The 18,790-nt window shown below is 46.8% G+C and overlaps 1 protein-coding gene across 1 annotated transcript; it reads right to left on the bottom strand.

The window, feature by feature from the left end:
• Positions 1 to 1,500: 1,500 nt before the first annotated feature.
• CCDC63 (coiled-coil domain containing 63) lies at positions 1,501 to 18,501 on the bottom strand. Its single transcript, XM_056859099.1, has 10 exons — positions 18,428 to 18,501; positions 17,154 to 17,343; positions 14,156 to 14,275; positions 13,356 to 13,537; positions 10,200 to 10,381; positions 7,913 to 8,130; positions 5,856 to 5,930; positions 4,964 to 5,156; positions 3,763 to 3,960; positions 1,501 to 1,631 (listed from the first exon to the last, which is right to left on the bottom strand). The coding sequence occupies exons 1-10, from the start codon at positions 18,484 to 18,486 to the stop codon at positions 1,501 to 1,503; spliced, it is 1,548 nt and encodes a 515-aa protein (XP_056715077.1). The 5' UTR covers positions 18,487 to 18,501.
• Positions 18,502 to 18,790: the final 289 nt, after the last annotated feature.

The raw sequence follows: 18,790 nt of genomic DNA, 5'->3' as shown, positions 1-18,790 counted from the left end.
AAAAAACTGCAGACCAGAATGAGATAATCCTGCCATACCAAGTCCTGGGCCCCTGCGCCATCACTCCAGTCTGCTGAAGATTCTGGATGATAAGACAGAACGGAGGAAACGGCTTTCCTGTCACCTCCCTGCTCCAGGAATCTGGAGCCTCTGCAACTGAAGGCTGCCAACCTGCAGGCAGAGCCTGGAGATCTCCCGCTATTAAAACTTATCTCCAGACTACAGAGATCAGTCCCTCTGGAGAAAAAGGCTGCTTTGGAGGGTGCACTCTACAGCATTAAACCCTGCTGAAGTCCCTCCCTTCCCTAAACCCTGCCTTCCCTCGGCTCCATCCCCCAAAGCTCCAGGTATTTCCCAAGCTAGAGCAGATAATCATATGCAGTGCAGCTGGCCTGGTGTGTACCTGTGCCCAATACTGCTGTGTGTGAGCGTCTCCCAGGTGCTTTGCAAGCTTCCCCATCCCACTGGTTCCTGCAACCATTTTCGCACTAAAGCTCCCCGGCAGCAACCTGCCACAGAGGTCTTTCCCAGGCCTGCGTGTAAAGCTAGTGCAGTTCCCCAGGGCTATGGGCTGCCCCCCAGCTGCATGCATAATTCAGAATCCCCCACTGAAAGAGAAAGGTAGCACCAGCATATACATCTTTATTTTCCCTAGGTAATGGACTGGCTGCCTTGACCTGGATAGCCCAGGCTAGCCCAATCTCATCAGATCATAAGAATATAAGCAAGGGCCTGCTGGATCAGCCCAAGGCCCATCAAGGTCAGCAGTCTGTTCACCCAGTGGCCAACCAAATGCCTCTAGGAAGCCCACAAACAAGATGGCTGCAGCAGCACCATCCTGCCTGTGTTCCACAGCACCCAATATAATAGGCATAATCTTAATATTTGGATGGGAGACCACCAAGGAAGTCCAGGGTCACTACGCAAGGACAGGCAATGGCAAACCTCCTCTGATTAGCCTCTTGCCTTGAAAACCCTACGGGGATCACCATGAGCCGGCTGTAACTTGACGGGTGGAGGGGGGACAGACCTGCCAGGACCAGGAAATCCCCTGACTGTGCAAAATCTATGCAGTGGGGGAAAAATCGATATCCATTTCAGACACTTAAAAGTCAGGGTCGAAATCCGTGTTTGCGAGCAGCGAGAGGTAAAAATCTTGCCCCTCCCTCCAGCTTCTGAGCTCACATTGGAGTCTTCAAAGATTTTTTGTTGTTGAAGGAGACATTAGAAATGCATGAAAGAATACTTCCTCTTCCCTAAAGAGATAAACCTTATCCTCAGTCAGTAGAAACTGCTGCAATGATTATTTTTTACCATTGCTGCAAAAGATGCTTTCAGAGGCAGCATTCGGCATAAATACAGGAGAACAACAGTACTCTTTATTAGTAACTCTTTAGGCACTACGAGTCCACCAGAACACCCGATCCCACTGGACAGAAAAATAAGAAGCGGGTTAAACAGAACCAACTCACACAGCTCATAGCCAAGGCATCTTCGCTCCTAGATCGGGGAGCTCTTCTTCTTCTCCCTCGGGGATTCCCCTCTATCCATCGAGCTCCTTCTGGATTTCTCTTTCTCCTGGCTCTCTAATATAAGGCTGCGTAAGGTGGTGTGGTCCACTGGTCCCTCCACTGTTGCAGAAAAAAGAAGACATTCAGCACAGCTTATTAGAAATCAGCTATGGGGGCATAGCCGATGGAGTCCACTTCCTTCCCTCTCCAACCAGAAGAAGAAGTTGGTTTTTCTATGCCGACTTTCTCTACCACTTAAGGGAGACTCAAAGCGGCTTACAATCGCCTTCCCTTCCCCTCCCCACAACAGACACCCTGTGAGGTAGGTGGGACTGAGAGAGCTCTTAATAGAACAGTGACTAGCCCAAGGTCACCCAGCTGGCTTCGTGTGTAGGAGTGGGGAAACAAATCCAGTTCTCCAGATTAGCCTCCACCGCTCATGTGGAGTGGGGAAACAAACCCGGTTCGCCAGATCAGAGTCCACCGCTCTTAACCACTACACCATGCTGGTACACTAATAGGTAATTTTACTCAATTTGGCTTCTATGGACTCTGACCCCATGCAGCACCTAAGCTTAGGTCTCCAGATACAATGATACCAAGACCTCCGCAGGTTTTCTCTGCTTTGTGCTTTGCAAGGGATGGGTCAGTCCCTGTGAGTGAAAGGAGGCATCTGATCAACTGCTGCCTCTGATGCTCTCAAAAGGAAAGTCCTCATCCATTTTATTTCGTTGACTTCTCTGTCCTTTGGTGCAGCTTAAAGCAATTTTGGCCCAGAAACACCAAATCCTATTAAGTTCTCTGCACACCCCCTGTTCCTTTTCAAGCTTCTAGGCGCTGAAAGTCTTGAAGCTCTTCTTCATCCTGCCCTTCGGCATCTCCCCCCCCCCCCCAATCACTTCCCGTTTGCTTTTTTGGATTTTAACACCCAGCCTGCCTCCTAGGGAACTCAAAAGCTTGCTCACTGTTTTGTGAGACCATGGTTGGCCCTAATAACAAGCCATTACACAACCAGGTTGTGTGTGTGTGTTGTTGTTGTTGGCTTTGCTAGGTGAGCTATATACAATCTATATACAACCTCAGACTAGCCAGCGCTCGTCAGATATCGAAAGCTAAACAGGGTCAGCCCTGGTTAAATACTTGGATGGTAGACCACCAAGAAAGACATGGGTTGCTTTGCAGAGGCAGGCAATGGCAAACCACCTCTGCTCATGGTTAACGGCACTTAATGATTATACAAATCTATATGCAATCTAGGGCTTGATTTTTACCATTTTCTAAGAGACATAACTTTGCAATCCGATCCAAGTTTAAGTTGCCACTTGCTCTTCCCACACAGTGTCAGGATTTAAGCAAGAGCGGGTCTTGAACTTGCCATGTGAGGGGTTTAGCCAGTTGCCTGCCCTGGCAAAAGAGGAACCAGCCAGAAGATTGAGGGCCCAGCTATAAATTAAATGGGCCTTGAGTCTCTCCGCCCCCTACATCCTTGTCAACCACGCATGTGCTAGGAGCTCCCTATTGAATCTTAATTTGCAAGCACATGGCAGCCCAATTTGGATTGAGACCACAGCTATGAGGAGAGTGGGCATCAGTCTCTACCCCATGCACCTTTTCTGACCTGAAGTGGCCCCAGGGAACTATTTGCCCCATGGGGAAAACATACGTGTAGCTCGTGAGTATACATAATTCTCTCCAGGAGGAAACAGCAGTTCCCCAGGGCGGTTTATTTGTTTATTTAACAAAATGTTCTTTTATAAAATTTATATCCCACCGTTCTCCCCAATGGGGACCCAAAGAGTGTGTGACTGGCCCTAGGTCACCCATCGAGCTTCCATGGCACGAGTGTGAATTCGAACCTGGGTCTTCCAGATACTAGTTCGACACTAGTCTGACACTCTTAACCACTACACCACACTAGCTCTCAGGTTTCAAGTTAGGATAAACAGCGGGGAGGGGGCTTAAGGCCTCTGTCCCTATACATTATGGTCCAGAACCAAAACGGACCCACAGAAGTCTGGGAATTAAGTTCTGAGTACGGAACTCCCTCTACCAGTCCAGTCAACAAGACTGGGGTGAACCTCTGTTGGGGAAGGGACAGGAGGACTCTGCAACGTCTCTGGTCCATCTTGGCCAAGGAATCCTCTTTGCACGAATGGCCCAGAGCTGTCTGGCTGCCCCTTCCCATCTGGCTGGCTGGCTGGTTTGAGCCCCCTGGCTCTTCATCCATTGTGCAGGTCCCAGGTCTACTTACGAGGCCCCAAGAGATCTGCCAACGGATCTACGGTGACAGTCGGTGGGGCTACTTTAATGGTGTCCAGCTTTTTCAGTAAGGCCGAGCCGCCCAAAAATGGGTTCAAGAGTGGGACTGAGTCCAGCTCTCCCTCCAGCTCCTTGTAGCGCAAGAAGGATTCGATCAGCAGAAGGTCATTGCTCTTCTTCTCTACAATACCTGCAAAAAGGACAGATCGGGAATGTGTTAGAGGTCTCCTGATGCCAGGGTGGCCACCTGCAGACCTCCTGGAATTACAACTGATCTCCAGACTACAGAGATCAGTTCCCCTGAAGAAAATGGCTGCTTTGGAGGGTGGACTCTATGGCATTATGCTCTACTGAGGTCCCTACCCTTCCCAAACTCCATCCTCCCCAGGCTCCACCCCCCAAATCTCTAGGAATTTCCCAACCTGGAGTTGACAACCCTACCCAATGCCCCACCTCTCTCCGCCAGAGTGCACAAGGCTGCCATCGGCAGAGTCAACGTCACTGGCCCATCCAGCTTGGGACTGCCCACCTACACTGGCAGGGGCTCCCCAGGGGTGCAGGCAGAGTAAGGTCTTCCCCAGCCTACCTGGAGATCGAACTAGAGATGCCAGTGATTGAAACCAGGACCTTCAGCATGCAAATCACATCCTCCACCAGAGAGCCATAGCCCTGTGCCCTTTTCATCCAATGCACAGCCCCGCCTCCTTGGGGTTTGGGGAGGGGAGGGACGTCATTGGGGTAAAATGCCATACAGTCCACTTTCCAAAGAGGCCATTTTCTCCAGGGGAACTGATCTCTGTTGCCTGGAGATCAGTAGTAATAGTGGAAGATCTCCAGCCACCACCTGGAGGCTGGAAACCCTAGAGCCAGGGCCGGTTCCAGGTGTCGGTGGGCCCAGGGCAGAGAATGCCCAGTGGCTCCCTCACCTCTCTGCCCACCCTCGATCCCCCACTGGCATCTTCCTTCTTTGGCCCACAGGCCCTCCCACACGCCCTTTCTCTGCTGACCCCACCGGCACACCTTTCCTCATTGATGCTGGGCAGATTGTGGGTGGTGCAGTCCCAAGCAGATGAGGGGGGCACACTGGCATGTGGCAGTATAGGCACATGAGCAAGAGCTCTGTAGCAGTGGATGCCACCAGAAGCAGTGGGAATGCTGATGCCCGCTCTGCCTGAGCCTGCTGGGTGACTCACTGAAGTACTGCATCAGGTTCTGATTTGTGATCTCCCCGGTCTCGCCAAGGTGCTCCTTGATCTTGGTTGCGTCGCAGCCCGTTTGCTTAAACAGGTAGCCCACAGCCGATTTCAGCTGGTCGAGGGTCTTGCTGCTCTCTTTCAGCTTGTACTCGTACATGTTGGCGTTTTCCACGGTTTTCTGCAACTTGTCCTGTTGGGCAGACAAGAATGGTCAAGACAGTTCAGACTGTATTGTGTGTAGTAGGATGAGAGCCTCACAGAAAGGGCTGCCAACTCTGGGTGGGGAAATTCCTGGAGATTCGGGGGTGGAGCCTGGGGGAGTAGAGTTTGGGGAGCTCAGTGGAGACGTTACTCCACACAGTCCATTTTCCGAAGCTGCCAACTCCTCCAGGGTAGCAGATCTCTGTAGCCTGGAGATCAGTTGTAATTCCAGGGGAACTCCAGCCCCCAAAACCTGGCTCCCCCATGCGGCGGCAGTGGTGGAGGAGGAGGAGGAGGAAGAAGAAGAAAAAAAAGAAGTTGTTATATGACGATTTTCACTACCTTTTAAGGAGAATCAAACTGGCTTACAATCTCCTTCTCTTCCTCTCCCCACAACAGACACCTTGTGAGGTAGGTGAGGCTGAGAGAGCTCTAAGAGAACCGTGACTAGCCTAGGGTCACCCAGCTGCCTTCATGTGTGGGAATGGGGAAACCAATCCGGTTCTCCAAATAAGAGTCCGCCACTCCTAGCCACTACATCACGCTGGTTCTCCAGCAGTCTCTCCTTGGGACACTGGGGGACAGAGACCCTTCTAGCACCCATCCTCCAGTCTTGCTGAGCCATGCAGCCACAGACGGAGCCTTGGGCAAATGATCAATGAAGCTGTTTCTTCTCCCCCACCCTCACCTCCACCTCCTTCATGGAGCCGCGAATGATGTCATCCGCCTTCTTATGTTGGGATTTCAGCTCAGAGATTTCATTCTACAGAAAACAGAAGTGACAGTTAGATTTATGGGCAACCACAAATGAGCCATGGTTCATTCCCCCCAGCTTGGCTTTAAGAACGTGATTGATTTCCCTGGGTGGCCATGTGAACAAAACGCATACACGGAAATGCTGTGGCGTGAAAGCTCGATGCCAGTGTGGTGCTGTACAGACGCATCATAGAGACATACACTCCCCAGATGGCATGCCAGCCATGCACTGGGGCTGCCGGGAGTTCGACCAAACACATCTGAAAGCCCACTGCTCAATGGCTGCCGAGTTTTAGAAGAGCGACTGTACTGGATCAGACCAGTGGCCCACAAAGTTTCACACAGAGGCTAACCAGTGGCCCTGGTGGGCCTACAAGCCAAAGTGTCTCTCTATTGTTGTCCATAAGCACAGTTAGTCAGAAGGTTACTACCTCTGGAAATAACTATTGATGGACCTCTCCTTCATGATTTTTCAAATCCCCTTTTTAGACACCTACACCACATCTAGTGGCAGGGAATTCCACATGTCAACTACATTTGGAGTAAAGAGTGACTTTCCTTTTTCTGTCCTAAATCTATTGGCCATCAGCTTTTCTGATTGCCTGCAAGTTCCAGGATCATGGAAGAGGGAGAAAAAAGTTCTCCTTATCCACTTTCCTCCTCCACGGATATATCGTGGTTTTAAGATGCTGTGTCCCTGCTTTAAAGGATTCTTTTTAATTGGTTCTGACATGCTGCTTGTTCTACACTTTTTCTTTAGATTCAAGGCCAGCAGCACCTTCGAGACCAGCAAGGTTTTAGGAATGTGAGCTTTTGAGAGTCAAAGCTTCCTTAGTCAAACTCGAATCTAGCTCTTCTACTGTAGACCAACACTGCTACCCTTTGAAGTTTTTCTTAAGGACTGATTTTACCTCACATTTTTCTGGCCTGGCGCTCTCAAGTGTTTTGGGGTGTTGTTTTAAATGGCTTAAGATCTATTGCTGTTTTTACCAGCTGATCTTTTAAACTATTGTTTTTGCTGGGATGTCAGTTTTTCCATGACCTTTTTACTACCTGTTTTTTTTTTAACTGTTTATATGAATTTTATTGTATTTAAAACACCTTGGGAGCTAATCTTTGCACACATTCCATTTATGGCACTTGGCTGAGAAATATAATACTTAACTGACATATAACGCAAACCCGTTGCTTATTTTAAATTTGGGTTGTTCATGAAACCAAAACTCTGTTCACCGATGATTGTTCAAATCCTAGTTTGACTTGAAAAATACTGACTTCACCGCCTTTGATCAGGCCAGGTATCTCTGGGACAGGGCTGGGTCTGGGAGTGCAAGCAAAGATGGTGGTGCTAAGTATCAGCAAGCCCCTAAATGGATTGGGACCTGGAAACTGATTACCTGGCCGCCAGGGCCAGCCATTATTGCTCACAGCCCTGTGTCCAGAAGCCCCTGCTCTGAAAATTGTCATGCTGACTCTTTTGCCAGTCAAATGGGCCAAGGTGACAGATATGAGGTCATCATGACATCATCCGTTTGGCAATATACCAGTAGCTTTCATGCATTTGTGGCAAGGCTTCGGCAGCTATTTCTGAATCGGTCTTGGACCAGATTCTGCAATGGAGTTTTCAGGTGGACTCTGTGTGTGTGTGTGTGTGTGTGTGTGTGTGTGTGTGTGTGTGTGTGTGTGTGTGTGTATGTGTGTGTGTAATTTCCACCATGAACATTTTCCAACTGGAAATGAAATGGGTCATCTCCACCCAACCTGAATAGCAGCTGTTGAAACTGGCCGTTCCCATTCACCCACCATTGTCTTGCAATCTCTCCGCTGGCTGCATGGTGGCAGCAATAAGGCAAGTTTGTCTATTAAAATGGTTTAGGATTATTATTTTTAAACTGTCTCTGATATCACACAGAAAACTCAGCCGGTTTGCAGAAGGACCGACAGCCAGGGGGCCCAGAAAGAAGGGCGGCGCAAGAAGAAGCAGCTGACCTGGATGTCCTCAATCCTCTTCTGCAGCCTCTCCATGTCGTTGTTCAGCTCTGTGACGTAGCTGAAGTAGGCGAAGTTCTTCTCCTCCTTCTCGATGAAGTCCTCCACCAGCTGGTCGATGTCGTTGTTCTCGGTCAGCCTCATCAAGCGCATGTAGGCCACTTCGTAGCTCTCAAAGCTCTCGCCTTTGGTCTTGGCGCGCTTCTGGGCCTTGAGAGCTGCAAGAGATGCAAGAGGGCAAGACGCTGGTCAGAACAGAACAGACTTGATTTGAAGTCATAGACCATCAAATATCCTAGAAAAATGAAATTAAATATATACATAAATAGTTATGGACTGATAATACAAAAGATAAAAATGTAGTGGAGATTAAACTGGAATAAGGGATAAAATCCTCCAAGATGCGCATAAAACAGTAGAGATTCTAATCACAGATTGGTTATTCCAGAGCCTTAAGTGCATTTTGTGCTGGCCAACGGCCGTAACAATAAATGTATGTAATGTATGTATGTCTTATATAGTTGCCAGCCAGGCAAATCTAGCCATACTAACAGATAAATCTGGTGTTATATCTGACAAAAGGAGCTCTAAACGATGTTTTCTGAGAGGTCTGGGACAATCCACTAACAAGGGAATCAGAGGGCCTGAGTGTATATGATAGTATAGGGTGCACTCAAAAAGGACGTGTTCAGTGGTTTGTAATACATCCTGGTTGCATATACATTTTTGTGCGTCCATTGGGCTTTTATTATATATCCCTTTGAGAAACTTAAGAGGGAAGAGCATTACATTGAAGGAGCATCAAAGCCCGACGTTATTCATGATTTGTGATATTTGACAGATAAGGCATAGTGGTGTTCCTAATAAGCAGGTCCTTTCTAAAGAAGGGGTTCTGAATCTTATGCTGGTCAAGCCCAAAGATTATACAGTTCACCAACTGCATTTTTCAAAATGCAAATAAGAATGACATTTGGCCCAACATGACTTCTTTCACATGTGCAAATTCGTTGCTCTGTATAGGGCACATTCACACATGCATGAAGATTGCTTGGTTCCTCATAACTTGATGACTGAACTCCTGAAGCAGATTTACACATGCAGGTTCATTGTGGGCTCACTACAACATTTAAGTGAAAGCAGTTAACTCCCACTTTTCTCCCCATTGGGGACCCAAAGCAACTTACATCTCTCTTCCTCCCCACCTCGGTCTTATCCTCACAACAGCAACCTTGTGAGGTAGGTTAGGCTGAAAGAGAGTGACTGGCCCAAGGTCACCTAGTGCAGAGGTGTCAAACTCAATTGTTACACGGGCCAGATATGACATAAATGTCACTTGGTCAGGCCGAATCATGCCTTGTCAGCCCAGATCAAGAGTGGGGGGGGGGGGGAGGCTGGCTGCCTTGGCTGGCTCACGGGATGGATAAAAGCTCTTAAGGGGCTGAATCCAGCCCCCGGCCCTTATGTTTAACACTCCTGATCTAGTATGTTTCTATGGCTGAGTGCAGGTTCAAACCTGGGTCTCACAGATCTGACACTCTAACCAACACGCCATGCTGCTATCCTAGAAGTAACACGAAAAAAATTTGTTTTATTTCACATCATCATATAGGCATCATTTCCCCATCACACTCTGCTGTCAGAAGAACAAGTATTTGATATACCTCAGTGTGTGACCCAACCCTTGATGACCAGCGAGTGAATGTCAGAACATGGAAACTGTCCACTGAAAAGCATCCAAGTGACAAGTTCTGTTGCTCTTCAGAGCTTAATATTCTACACACTGCAATTTTATCCCCCCCCCCTATCGCCAAAGAACTGAAGACACTACATGTGGCTCCCCCCTTTTACCCTCCCTCACAACAGCCCCGTGAAGAAGGTTAGATTGACAGTGTTTGGCTCAAAGAAGCAGAAGAAGCAGAAGCAGAAGAATTGGTTTTTATATGCCAACTTTCTCTACCACTTAAGGGAGACTCAAACTGGCTTACAATCACCTTTCCTTCCCCTCCCCACAACAGACACCCCATGAGGTGGGTGGGGCTGAGTGTGATTGGCCCAAGGTCACCCAGCTGGCTTCATGTGTAGGAGCGGGGAAACAAATCCAGCTCACCAGATTAGCCTCTGCCACTCATGTGGAGGAGTGGGGAATCAAACCAGTTCTCCAGATCAGAATCCACCAGTTCAAACCACCGCTTTTAACCACCACTACACCACACTGGCTCTCTGAGTTTCACTGGCTGAGTGAGGATTTGACTCCGGGAAACCGACACAGATCAGAAAGCCCCCGTACCGTCTGCCTTCTTGGCCTGCTCTTCAAATTCAGAGCGATCCACCAATTTGATAAACATAAATGCCTTCAGTTTAGTCTCATGGTTGTAGACCCGTTCCAGCTCCCGGTACTCTATGTTGTACTGTGCAATGTCTTTGCAACGCCTTTCCTTCATGGCGGAAATCCTTGCGAGGGCTTCTACCCTAAATGTGGGCAAGAGAGTACAGGCTTAGGAAGGTCTTGTGTCAGCTAAAAAGGTTCTAGGCCCACCTCCTCTTGCCTGCAGAGTGTTTCAATGCATGACTCCCCCACGCTGGCAGCATGATGTGGAAAAGGCCAGGAAAAAGCAGACCCCATCGCTGTGTCCGCTTGCATCAATAAGAACACTTTGGGTCAAAACCTGATTAAGTACAGTCAGATTAAGATTAAGATTTATTATTAATACAGCATAAGCCAGTAAAACACATGTAACATTTATACAAAAGTTAAAAAATTATAGCAGTTCAACCAAACACATTCCTAATTAAAATTTCCAAATAATTTATTTTTTCAGTTCAGTCCACTAGTTCACACACAGGCAGGAATCACTCCCCCAAGCTATTTTAGTTGGGCCGGGGTGGCCAGCTGGATGTATGGTAAAAATATACACTGCTCACAGTTTCACTGGAAAGAAAAAAGAGTCAGGCCGCACTCTTCGGCTGGGTTAGGTTAATCAATTACAAATCTTTTCAGCAGCAATAAAGGTCCACTGTGTTTAACTGGTCAGCACATTTTTTTAAACAAAGAAAAAAATATTTTTTTTAATGAGTGGTTAACACACACACAAGCGTGCTCCACTTCCCTGAGCGGTGAAAAGATGCAGGGGCTTCTAGTTTACCAAAGGGTTAGTTTCCTTTGGAGGAATTGGCTCTAGAGACTTATGACAGCTCTAGAGCAGATGCTGTACAGGTTGAGTATCCCTTATCCGGACTGCTTGGGACCAGAAGTTGTCCGTATTTTGGATCTTTCCATATTTTGAAATATTTTAGAACTTTTCCATATGCATGAGATATCTTGGGGATGGGACCCAAGTCTAAACATGAAAGTCATTTATGTATGTTTTATATACACTTTCTACACATAGCTTGAATGCAACAATATTTTTAATTTTAATTTTAAATATTTTAAACAATAATTTTAAACAATAATTTTAAACAATATTTTTAATAATTTTGCGCATACTGAACCATCGGAAAGAAAACTAGCATGCTGATGAGGACCTGTGAGGAGGAGAAGAAGAGTTGGTTTTTATATGCCGACTTTCTCTACCTCTTAAGGGAGACTCAAACCGGCTTACAATCACCTTCCCCTCCCCACAACAGACACCTGGTGAGGTAGGTGGGGCTGAGAGCTCTAAGAGAACTGTGACTAGCCCAAGGTCACCCAGCTGGCTTCATGCATAGGAGTGGGGAAACAAATCCAGTTCACCAGATTAGCCTCCGCTGCTCATGTGGAGCAGTGGGGAATCAAACCCGGTTCTCCTGATCAGACTCCATCGCTCCAAACCACCACTCTTAACCACTACAACACGCTGGCTCTTTATTTGAGTAATGCCTGCATGCCAGCTCAAAAAAGACTGGTTTTTGAGTCAGTCTGAATATCGGATGTCTGGATACGGAATACTCAATCTGTATTTACAAATACCTAAGAGCACCTTTGGAGGCACAGAGGAACTCCTACAGGGCAGCAGGTCTACTACCCAACATCAGATCCCAGAGAGACAGTCTCTGTGTGCGTCCCTCTGAACCAGTGTCAGAATCTAACCTCTGAACCAGTGTCAGAATCTAACCTGCCATTTCTTCCCTTCACCTGGGACGGGGTGTGTATGTGTGTGTTGATCTCTTCTAGCCCTGACAGGTGGATGGCCAGAGCCATTTCCTAACACTGAATGCACACTAAGATCAACAGTCATTAAGAAACATTGCCCTGCCTTCCATCGTGGGCTCTGGCTCCCCTTGTCAGGTACGCTATTTTAAGCAGAGCCTCTGGGTAGGATAAAATCACCTACCCCAGCCGTCATCCCAGCTCACTACCCTAAGAGGCCATTCCTGAAGGGGGGGCAAAGCTCCTTAGGAGCCGGCGTGACCTTGCGCCGGCGCAGGTACCACCTTATCACAGAATAAGGTGGCAGCTACGCCAGAGTGGGGGCAAACACGCCAATGTCCGGGAGTGTGTGTGGGAGTTCCCAGGGTGTTCCTGGGGGAGGAGTTGCTGTTAGGCAGCTTCCTCATCCCTTTGGCCCTGGGAACACCCCCTTGTACTGCAGCGGTGCTGACCACCTTTTTTGGAGACAATGGGGGATCTCCCTTTTTTTGTTTTTTAATTTTTAAACTTCTTTTTTTGTCTCTGTAGCAGCCAGGAAGCCTCTCAGGAGGCAGCGCGGCTGCACCACTCCCGGCCGCTGCACATCTGCCCCCCTTCAGGTTTGGGCTGTAAGTGCTGCAGACTTACCGACACCCCCACCCCAATGGCAAAGAGAATGCGTCTCTTTTGTTGACAGTAGGAACCTTTTTTGATGGTTTCCAGACAGAAAGATAATAGTCTTCCCAATTTTTTAAATTACAGTAAAATATGGAATGGTCTGCAAAAATACCCTTCAGAGTGGACTGTACCACTTCAGACTGCAAGTGGGGATGCCATTTATTAAACACTCCCCTATGACAATAGTTGCCCTGACCTGGATGGTCCACGCTAGCCTAATCTTATCAAATCTCAGAAGCAACAGGGTCAGCCCTGGTTAGTACTTGGACGGGAGACCACCAAGGAAGTCCAGGGTCACTACAGAGAGGCAAGCAATGGCAAACATCTTTTGCCTGGAAAACCCTATGAGATAGCCTTCAGTCAACTGTGACTTGACACACTTTCCACCACGAGGATAGCTACACACAAGGTTTAAAAAAAATAGCAAAGAGAAAGGGTGTGGCCCAATGTATTTTTTGCTGAGCTAATTTTATACATGCAAGGAGGAAGTTTTTTGTTTTTTTTTTACAGAGGAGGTTATTTAGGAAATATGATCTCCCACCCATTTCGAACTGGTATTGGGCCACCTTACATCTCAGAGCAGGCTGCACAGTGCCTCCTCTCTCCACAGCTACCTTTGCTCATAGTCTACACAGTGCCTCCTCTCTCCACAGCTACCTTTGCTCATAGGCTACGGTGGACTGTTCAATAGATACATCCATCGTCTTCTTCTGCTGCTCCAGCTTCTTGTGGAGCCGGGAGTAGATGTTATCAAAAATAGATTTCTGGCACAGCAGGTTGGAAATCTCTTCCCGGAGCTTGGCGTTGGTGGTCAGGACGGTGTCAAAATAAACCGTGACCTGAAGAGACCAAGGAGCAAATGTTAAGTCAGCATCAGGTCAGGGACTGCACAATAAGAAACAGGAACACTACTGCCCCCTCTAAGTCTAGCAATGGCTGTTAGAGAGAGATCCTTCCTAGTGCAGAACCCAAGAGACAAGGCCATCAAGTTCAGAAGCAGTTTGATTCCCCACTCCTCCAAATGAGAGGCAGATGCTAATCTGGTGAACTGGACGTGTTTCCCCACTCCTCCACACAAAGCCAGCTGGGTGACCTTGGGCTAGTCACACTCTCTCAGCCCACCTACTTCACAGGGTGTCTGTTATGGGGAGGGGAAGGGAAGGTGATTGTAAGCCAGTTTGATTCTTCCTTAAGTGGTAGAGAAAGTTGGCATATAAAAACCAACTCTCCCTCTCCCCCTCCCCCTTCTTCTTCTTCTGTCTACCTAGACCAGGAGGGAGGGATTGGGTTTTGGATGATTATGTTTCAGCAGCTTGAACTGGCTTTTAAATCTGTTTTTAACAGGTTGCTGTTTTCAGTCATCACCTCTAGAAAGGGGACAGACAGTCGTTCTCAGGAGAGGGGAAAGGTGCAAAGCTGAGCCCAAACTTGGGAGGCTGCAAGAGGGAGAGACTCACGTGGTTGAGACGGTTCTCCAGCAAGTGGATCTGCCTATGGAGCCACCTGCCGTCAAACTCCCGCCTCAGCTTGATCACCACCACTTTTTGCTTCTGAATCTTTTTCCCTATCTCGGCTACCTATTTCAAAGAAGGAAGAAAGGAACACATCAGCATCCCCACTTTTGGAAAGGGAGGTTAATCTACTCTTCTAAGAAAAGGACAAGAAGGTGGAGTCCCCAGGCCCCAATTCTGAATGCAGCAGAACTCTGGGGTGAAGACCTGAGGGTAGGGTTGCCAGGGCCCTCTCTGCCACCAGTGGGAGGTTTTTGGGGATGGAGCCTGAGAAGGGTGGGGTTTGGGGAGGGGAGGGACTTCAATGCCATAGAGTCTAATTGCCAAAGCAGCCATTTTCCCCAGGGGAACTGATCTCTATCGGCTGGAGATCAGTTGTAATAGTGGGCAATCTCCAGCTACTACCTGGAGGTTAGCTAGAGAAGGTAAACACCAATACTATAGGGCTAGGCTGTATAAAGTAATAGTATGAGTATTGTTCATCCGGACAGCGTTTCCATTTTTTTCAATATGCTTCCTTTCATGTTCCCTTGAAGAAGTTGATGATTGAAACAAAATTTATAAAAGAAAAGAACTGAAATATATTTCGTTTTGATACTATTGTAGCAAAGAGATATAGCTACTTTGTTTCGCTGTCTTTATGTTTTGTATTGTCTTAGTTGTCACACTATATAGAATTGTATAATTTTGGACACTCTGTAAGTATTCACCACATTTTTGTAACAAGTATAATATAGCATTTTGATAAGCATTGAGAACCTCATACTATTACTTTATATATACTATCTGGAGGTTGGCAACCCTATCTGAGGGCCAAAATACAACTGACACAGTTCCATCCTGTGGCTGCCAATACTGTTTTGAAATCATTTTTATTTCTTCAAAAATTGCCACGAGGCCCCAATCCGGATCAGGCAGACAGCACGGTAGCCCAAGGAGCTTTTGTTCTGACCCTCATGTGCCTTTTCAAGCATAGAAACAGCCACGGGGCCCATTTTTGTACCTGAAAAAGCGCAGGGTGGTGGTGGACATAAGAGCTCAGGGAGCCGCCACACTTCCAATGTGGATTGGGGCCCACAGCAATTTTTGAAGAACTAGAAAGATGGCATTGGTGGCCACAGGATGGATGCCATGGCCTCTGTCACTTGTATTTTGGCCCTGAAATAAGCCACCAAGTACTCCAGCTGTTGTGTCACCACAGACAGAAGGGACTGGCAAATTCAAGGCCATTCTACGGTGCCCCATTGAAATCTCTTGCGTCCTCCCACAAGGGGAGGGGCTCTAGCAATCCTCCAGTCAGTCTAAGGCCCAATTGGCTTTGGACCTGAATTGTTTTCATGCTAGAACACTTCTCAGTCATTCTTTTTCAGAGGTCAGCTGCATGCTGAGTTAACACTGTTGTTCCTCGTGACTCTAAATATAACATCCCTGTAAAGAAAAATCTAGCAACCTCCTTCCTGTGTATTTGCAGTGGCTGTGGCACTCTGACTTGATCCTTAATTATTTGTTGTTTCAGGCAGGGGCTTATTACTTTTTACTTTTTGCAGCCAAAGTGACTGCTCATTAACTTTTTCTTTTTCATTAGCTTACTTGAGTAATTATGATTAAAGTTAAGATTTATGAGCAATTGGTTTGGCTGAAAGGGAAAAAAATTAAGTAATTCTAGCCCCGCCCAAAGAAGAAAAAGTGGTCCTTAAGAACCAATTCAAGAACTTTTCAGCCAGTGACAGTGAACAGGAAGTAACTAATTAAGCAGGGGAGTGGTGGTGGTTGGAAAATAAAAGAACAACATTTAAAGGGCCAGTAGCCTAGAGAAACTTTCCCATTCCAGACTGGTGCTGCAATTGCATTTCTAGTTTTTAAAAATCCCAAATCAGATCTGGAATAAAGATGGGAGAACAACAGTGAAAATACTGGAATGCAGCATCCTTGTCTGTATCCTTCATACAAACTGAAGGGACAACTGATGTCCATTCCAGGTTGATCAGCTAGTAAAGAGGTGACTGTGATTGAATTAACTTAGCCAGTCCCTGGAAAGTGACCCAGACCCTGCTATAGCCCTAATCTGACTGTGTGTGTGTGTGTATTAAGTGCCGTCAAGTCACTTTCAACTCATGGCGACCCTATCAATCAATGTCCTCCAAAATGTCCTAACTTTAAATGCCTTGCTCAGGTCTTGCAAATTGAGGGCTGTGGCTTCCTTTATTGAGTCAGTCCATCTCTTGTTGGGTCTTCCTCTTTTCCTGCTGCCCTCAACTTTTCCTAGCATGACTGTCTTTTCTAGTGACTCTTGCCTTCTCATAATGTGACCAAAATACGGTAGCCTCAGTTTAGTAATTTTAGCTTCTAGGGTCAGTTCAGGCTTGATTTGATCTAGAACCCACTGATTTGTTTTTTTTTTGGCAGTCCATGGTATCTGTAACACTCTCCTCCAACACCACATTTCAAAGGAGTCTACTTTCTTCCTGTCAGCTAATCTGACTAGTTCTCCATTATTTCCTTGCACCTGCTATTTCTTACATTCTGTGGCAGGATCCTGTTTATTTTTGCTGCAAGAAATGATGGTAGGGTCTTCTGACCTTGCCTTGCGGCAGAAAAGAAAAACAATTTCCCCCAGCATGCACATTCACAATGCGCCCAGGCAAGATCTGCAGATACACACAAGCAACCTGATATTTACTGAACCACTTAAATTAAAAGTTTCTGCAGCCAGGTCTAAATGGAAAGGGCAAACGTTGCTGCAAACTCCGCCTCTTTTGATATTGCCACATGAATTACACAAAGCCTAAAGAGATTTTTATCCTCAAGAGCAGCAAACTAGAAAGCCCAGGAAACTACGATGAACTCATGGAGGGGGAAGGAGAGAAGGCTGACTGTGATAAGTATTTTTGCAGTATGTCTGTCACCCTTTGCACTTCTCCGGCAAACGTCTCGCACCCTCTACCTTGTCATCCAATTCAGCAATCAAAGCTTTGGTGGCTCTAATGAGAGCATCGTACTCGTCTTTGGTCTGCAGAAGAAACTTCAGTTCCATGCAGTTGTGGTCATCCATGAAAATGTTCCGGGGTGACTTGCAGAGAGTCAGGAGTAAATTTATCTCCTCGTTTTCTTGTTTGAGGGCATAGATTTGTTTTCTGCAGAGAAGCAGAGGAGAAGGAGAGAGAGAGATTGCATGCCTATCCAACAGCACACTTGCCAAGTAATTTGCACACTTAAATTTGTACATCAGAGGGATGATAATAACGCCGCCCTACCTTCCAGGGCCACTGTGCAACGATTACTCTGAGAATGTACAGCAAGTACTTTGAACACCAAAAGCATTATATAAATGCCAAGTATTAATAATTATAGTAATACAATTCAAAAGGCCATACATTCCAAAATATACATGGTGCAGGCTTGCAAAGAACAACTCACCTGGTCACTTGCGGTAAGACTCACCTGCAGGCAACCAAGCAGCGAAATGTTGCTAACCTGGAAGAGAGGTGGGTCTCTTTCCACTTCCAACATTTAAAGTAATTTTTTTTACCTTTCTGGGCAGCTGAAGCACAGGCCCCAATAATTTCCTCTAGTCCCCTGTCCGTTTCACACCACTCATCATAAGAAAAATCACACAACTTGCCAGTTCCACTGGCTCCCAAGGTGTTCAGGACCCCAGGAATTCTCTCTTCTTCCCCCACCCCCAAGTAACCCTGCCAAAAAGTATCAAAATAGGTATGTGTGTGGACAGGCAGGCTAGTAACAATTTTCATGGGCTAGAAACTGATTTGTAAAGCTGACCTGATAAAGGAAAGTTCTTCACCCACCTGTAACATCTACTTATAAAAATTACTGTCACATGCTGTGCAATTAGAGTTTAGATTTTAAAAAAAGGATTAGACAAATTCATGGAAGAAAGCTCAGTCAAGGGTTATTAGGCTGGCTTTTTTTTTAAAGGCCATGAATCAGATCTTTAAAAGGGATGGGAGGGTAACAGGGAAAGCACTGGAATGTAACATGCAAGCAGAATGGAACTTCCATGTACAAAGACAGTATACCTTGGAATACCAGGTGCCTGAATCAAACTTTTGTTTTCTGTTTGTTTGCTCCAAAAGAAGCATCTAGCAGGCAACAGGTAAAATGTTGGACAAGAGGGAGTTACGGCCTGATTCAGCAAGGCACTTTGCATGCGGCTGTCCTTACACAGGGCTGCCTCTCTTAAAACCCTGCGTCACTTACTCTTGATGGAAGAGATGCTGTTGAGTCTTGACCCCAAAAGACTTCCGGCCTTCCACCATGATCCGAAACTGCTGCTGCAGCTTCCGCAGCTCAATCTCAGCCATCACCTCCTTCTCCTTCTCAGTATATTCAGAGATCTCGGTCCTGGAGTGAAATCCTCGGCTCTGCTACAGGTTGGGGTAGTGGGAAGGAAGGAAAAAAGTCATTTGACTTCAAGAAGACCTAAAAGCCAGTCTGGGGGTGGGGGTTGCATACCTTCTGCCAATACAACCCACAAGGACAGGTGGGAGGGGTGCATCCAATTGTTGGGATTTTATAGACTGCACACTCTTCTCTTCCAGCTACAACTAAAAACGTGGCTGC

This window comes from Euleptes europaea, chromosome 13, assembly GCF_029931775.1.
Source record: "Euleptes europaea isolate rEulEur1 chromosome 13, rEulEur1.hap1, whole genome shotgun sequence".
NCBI classification, from domain to species: Eukaryota; Metazoa; Chordata; class Lepidosauria; order Squamata; family Sphaerodactylidae; genus Euleptes; species Euleptes europaea.
Note: the sequence above shows the minus strand (reverse complement) of the source record. Positions and strands in the feature narration are given on the sequence as shown.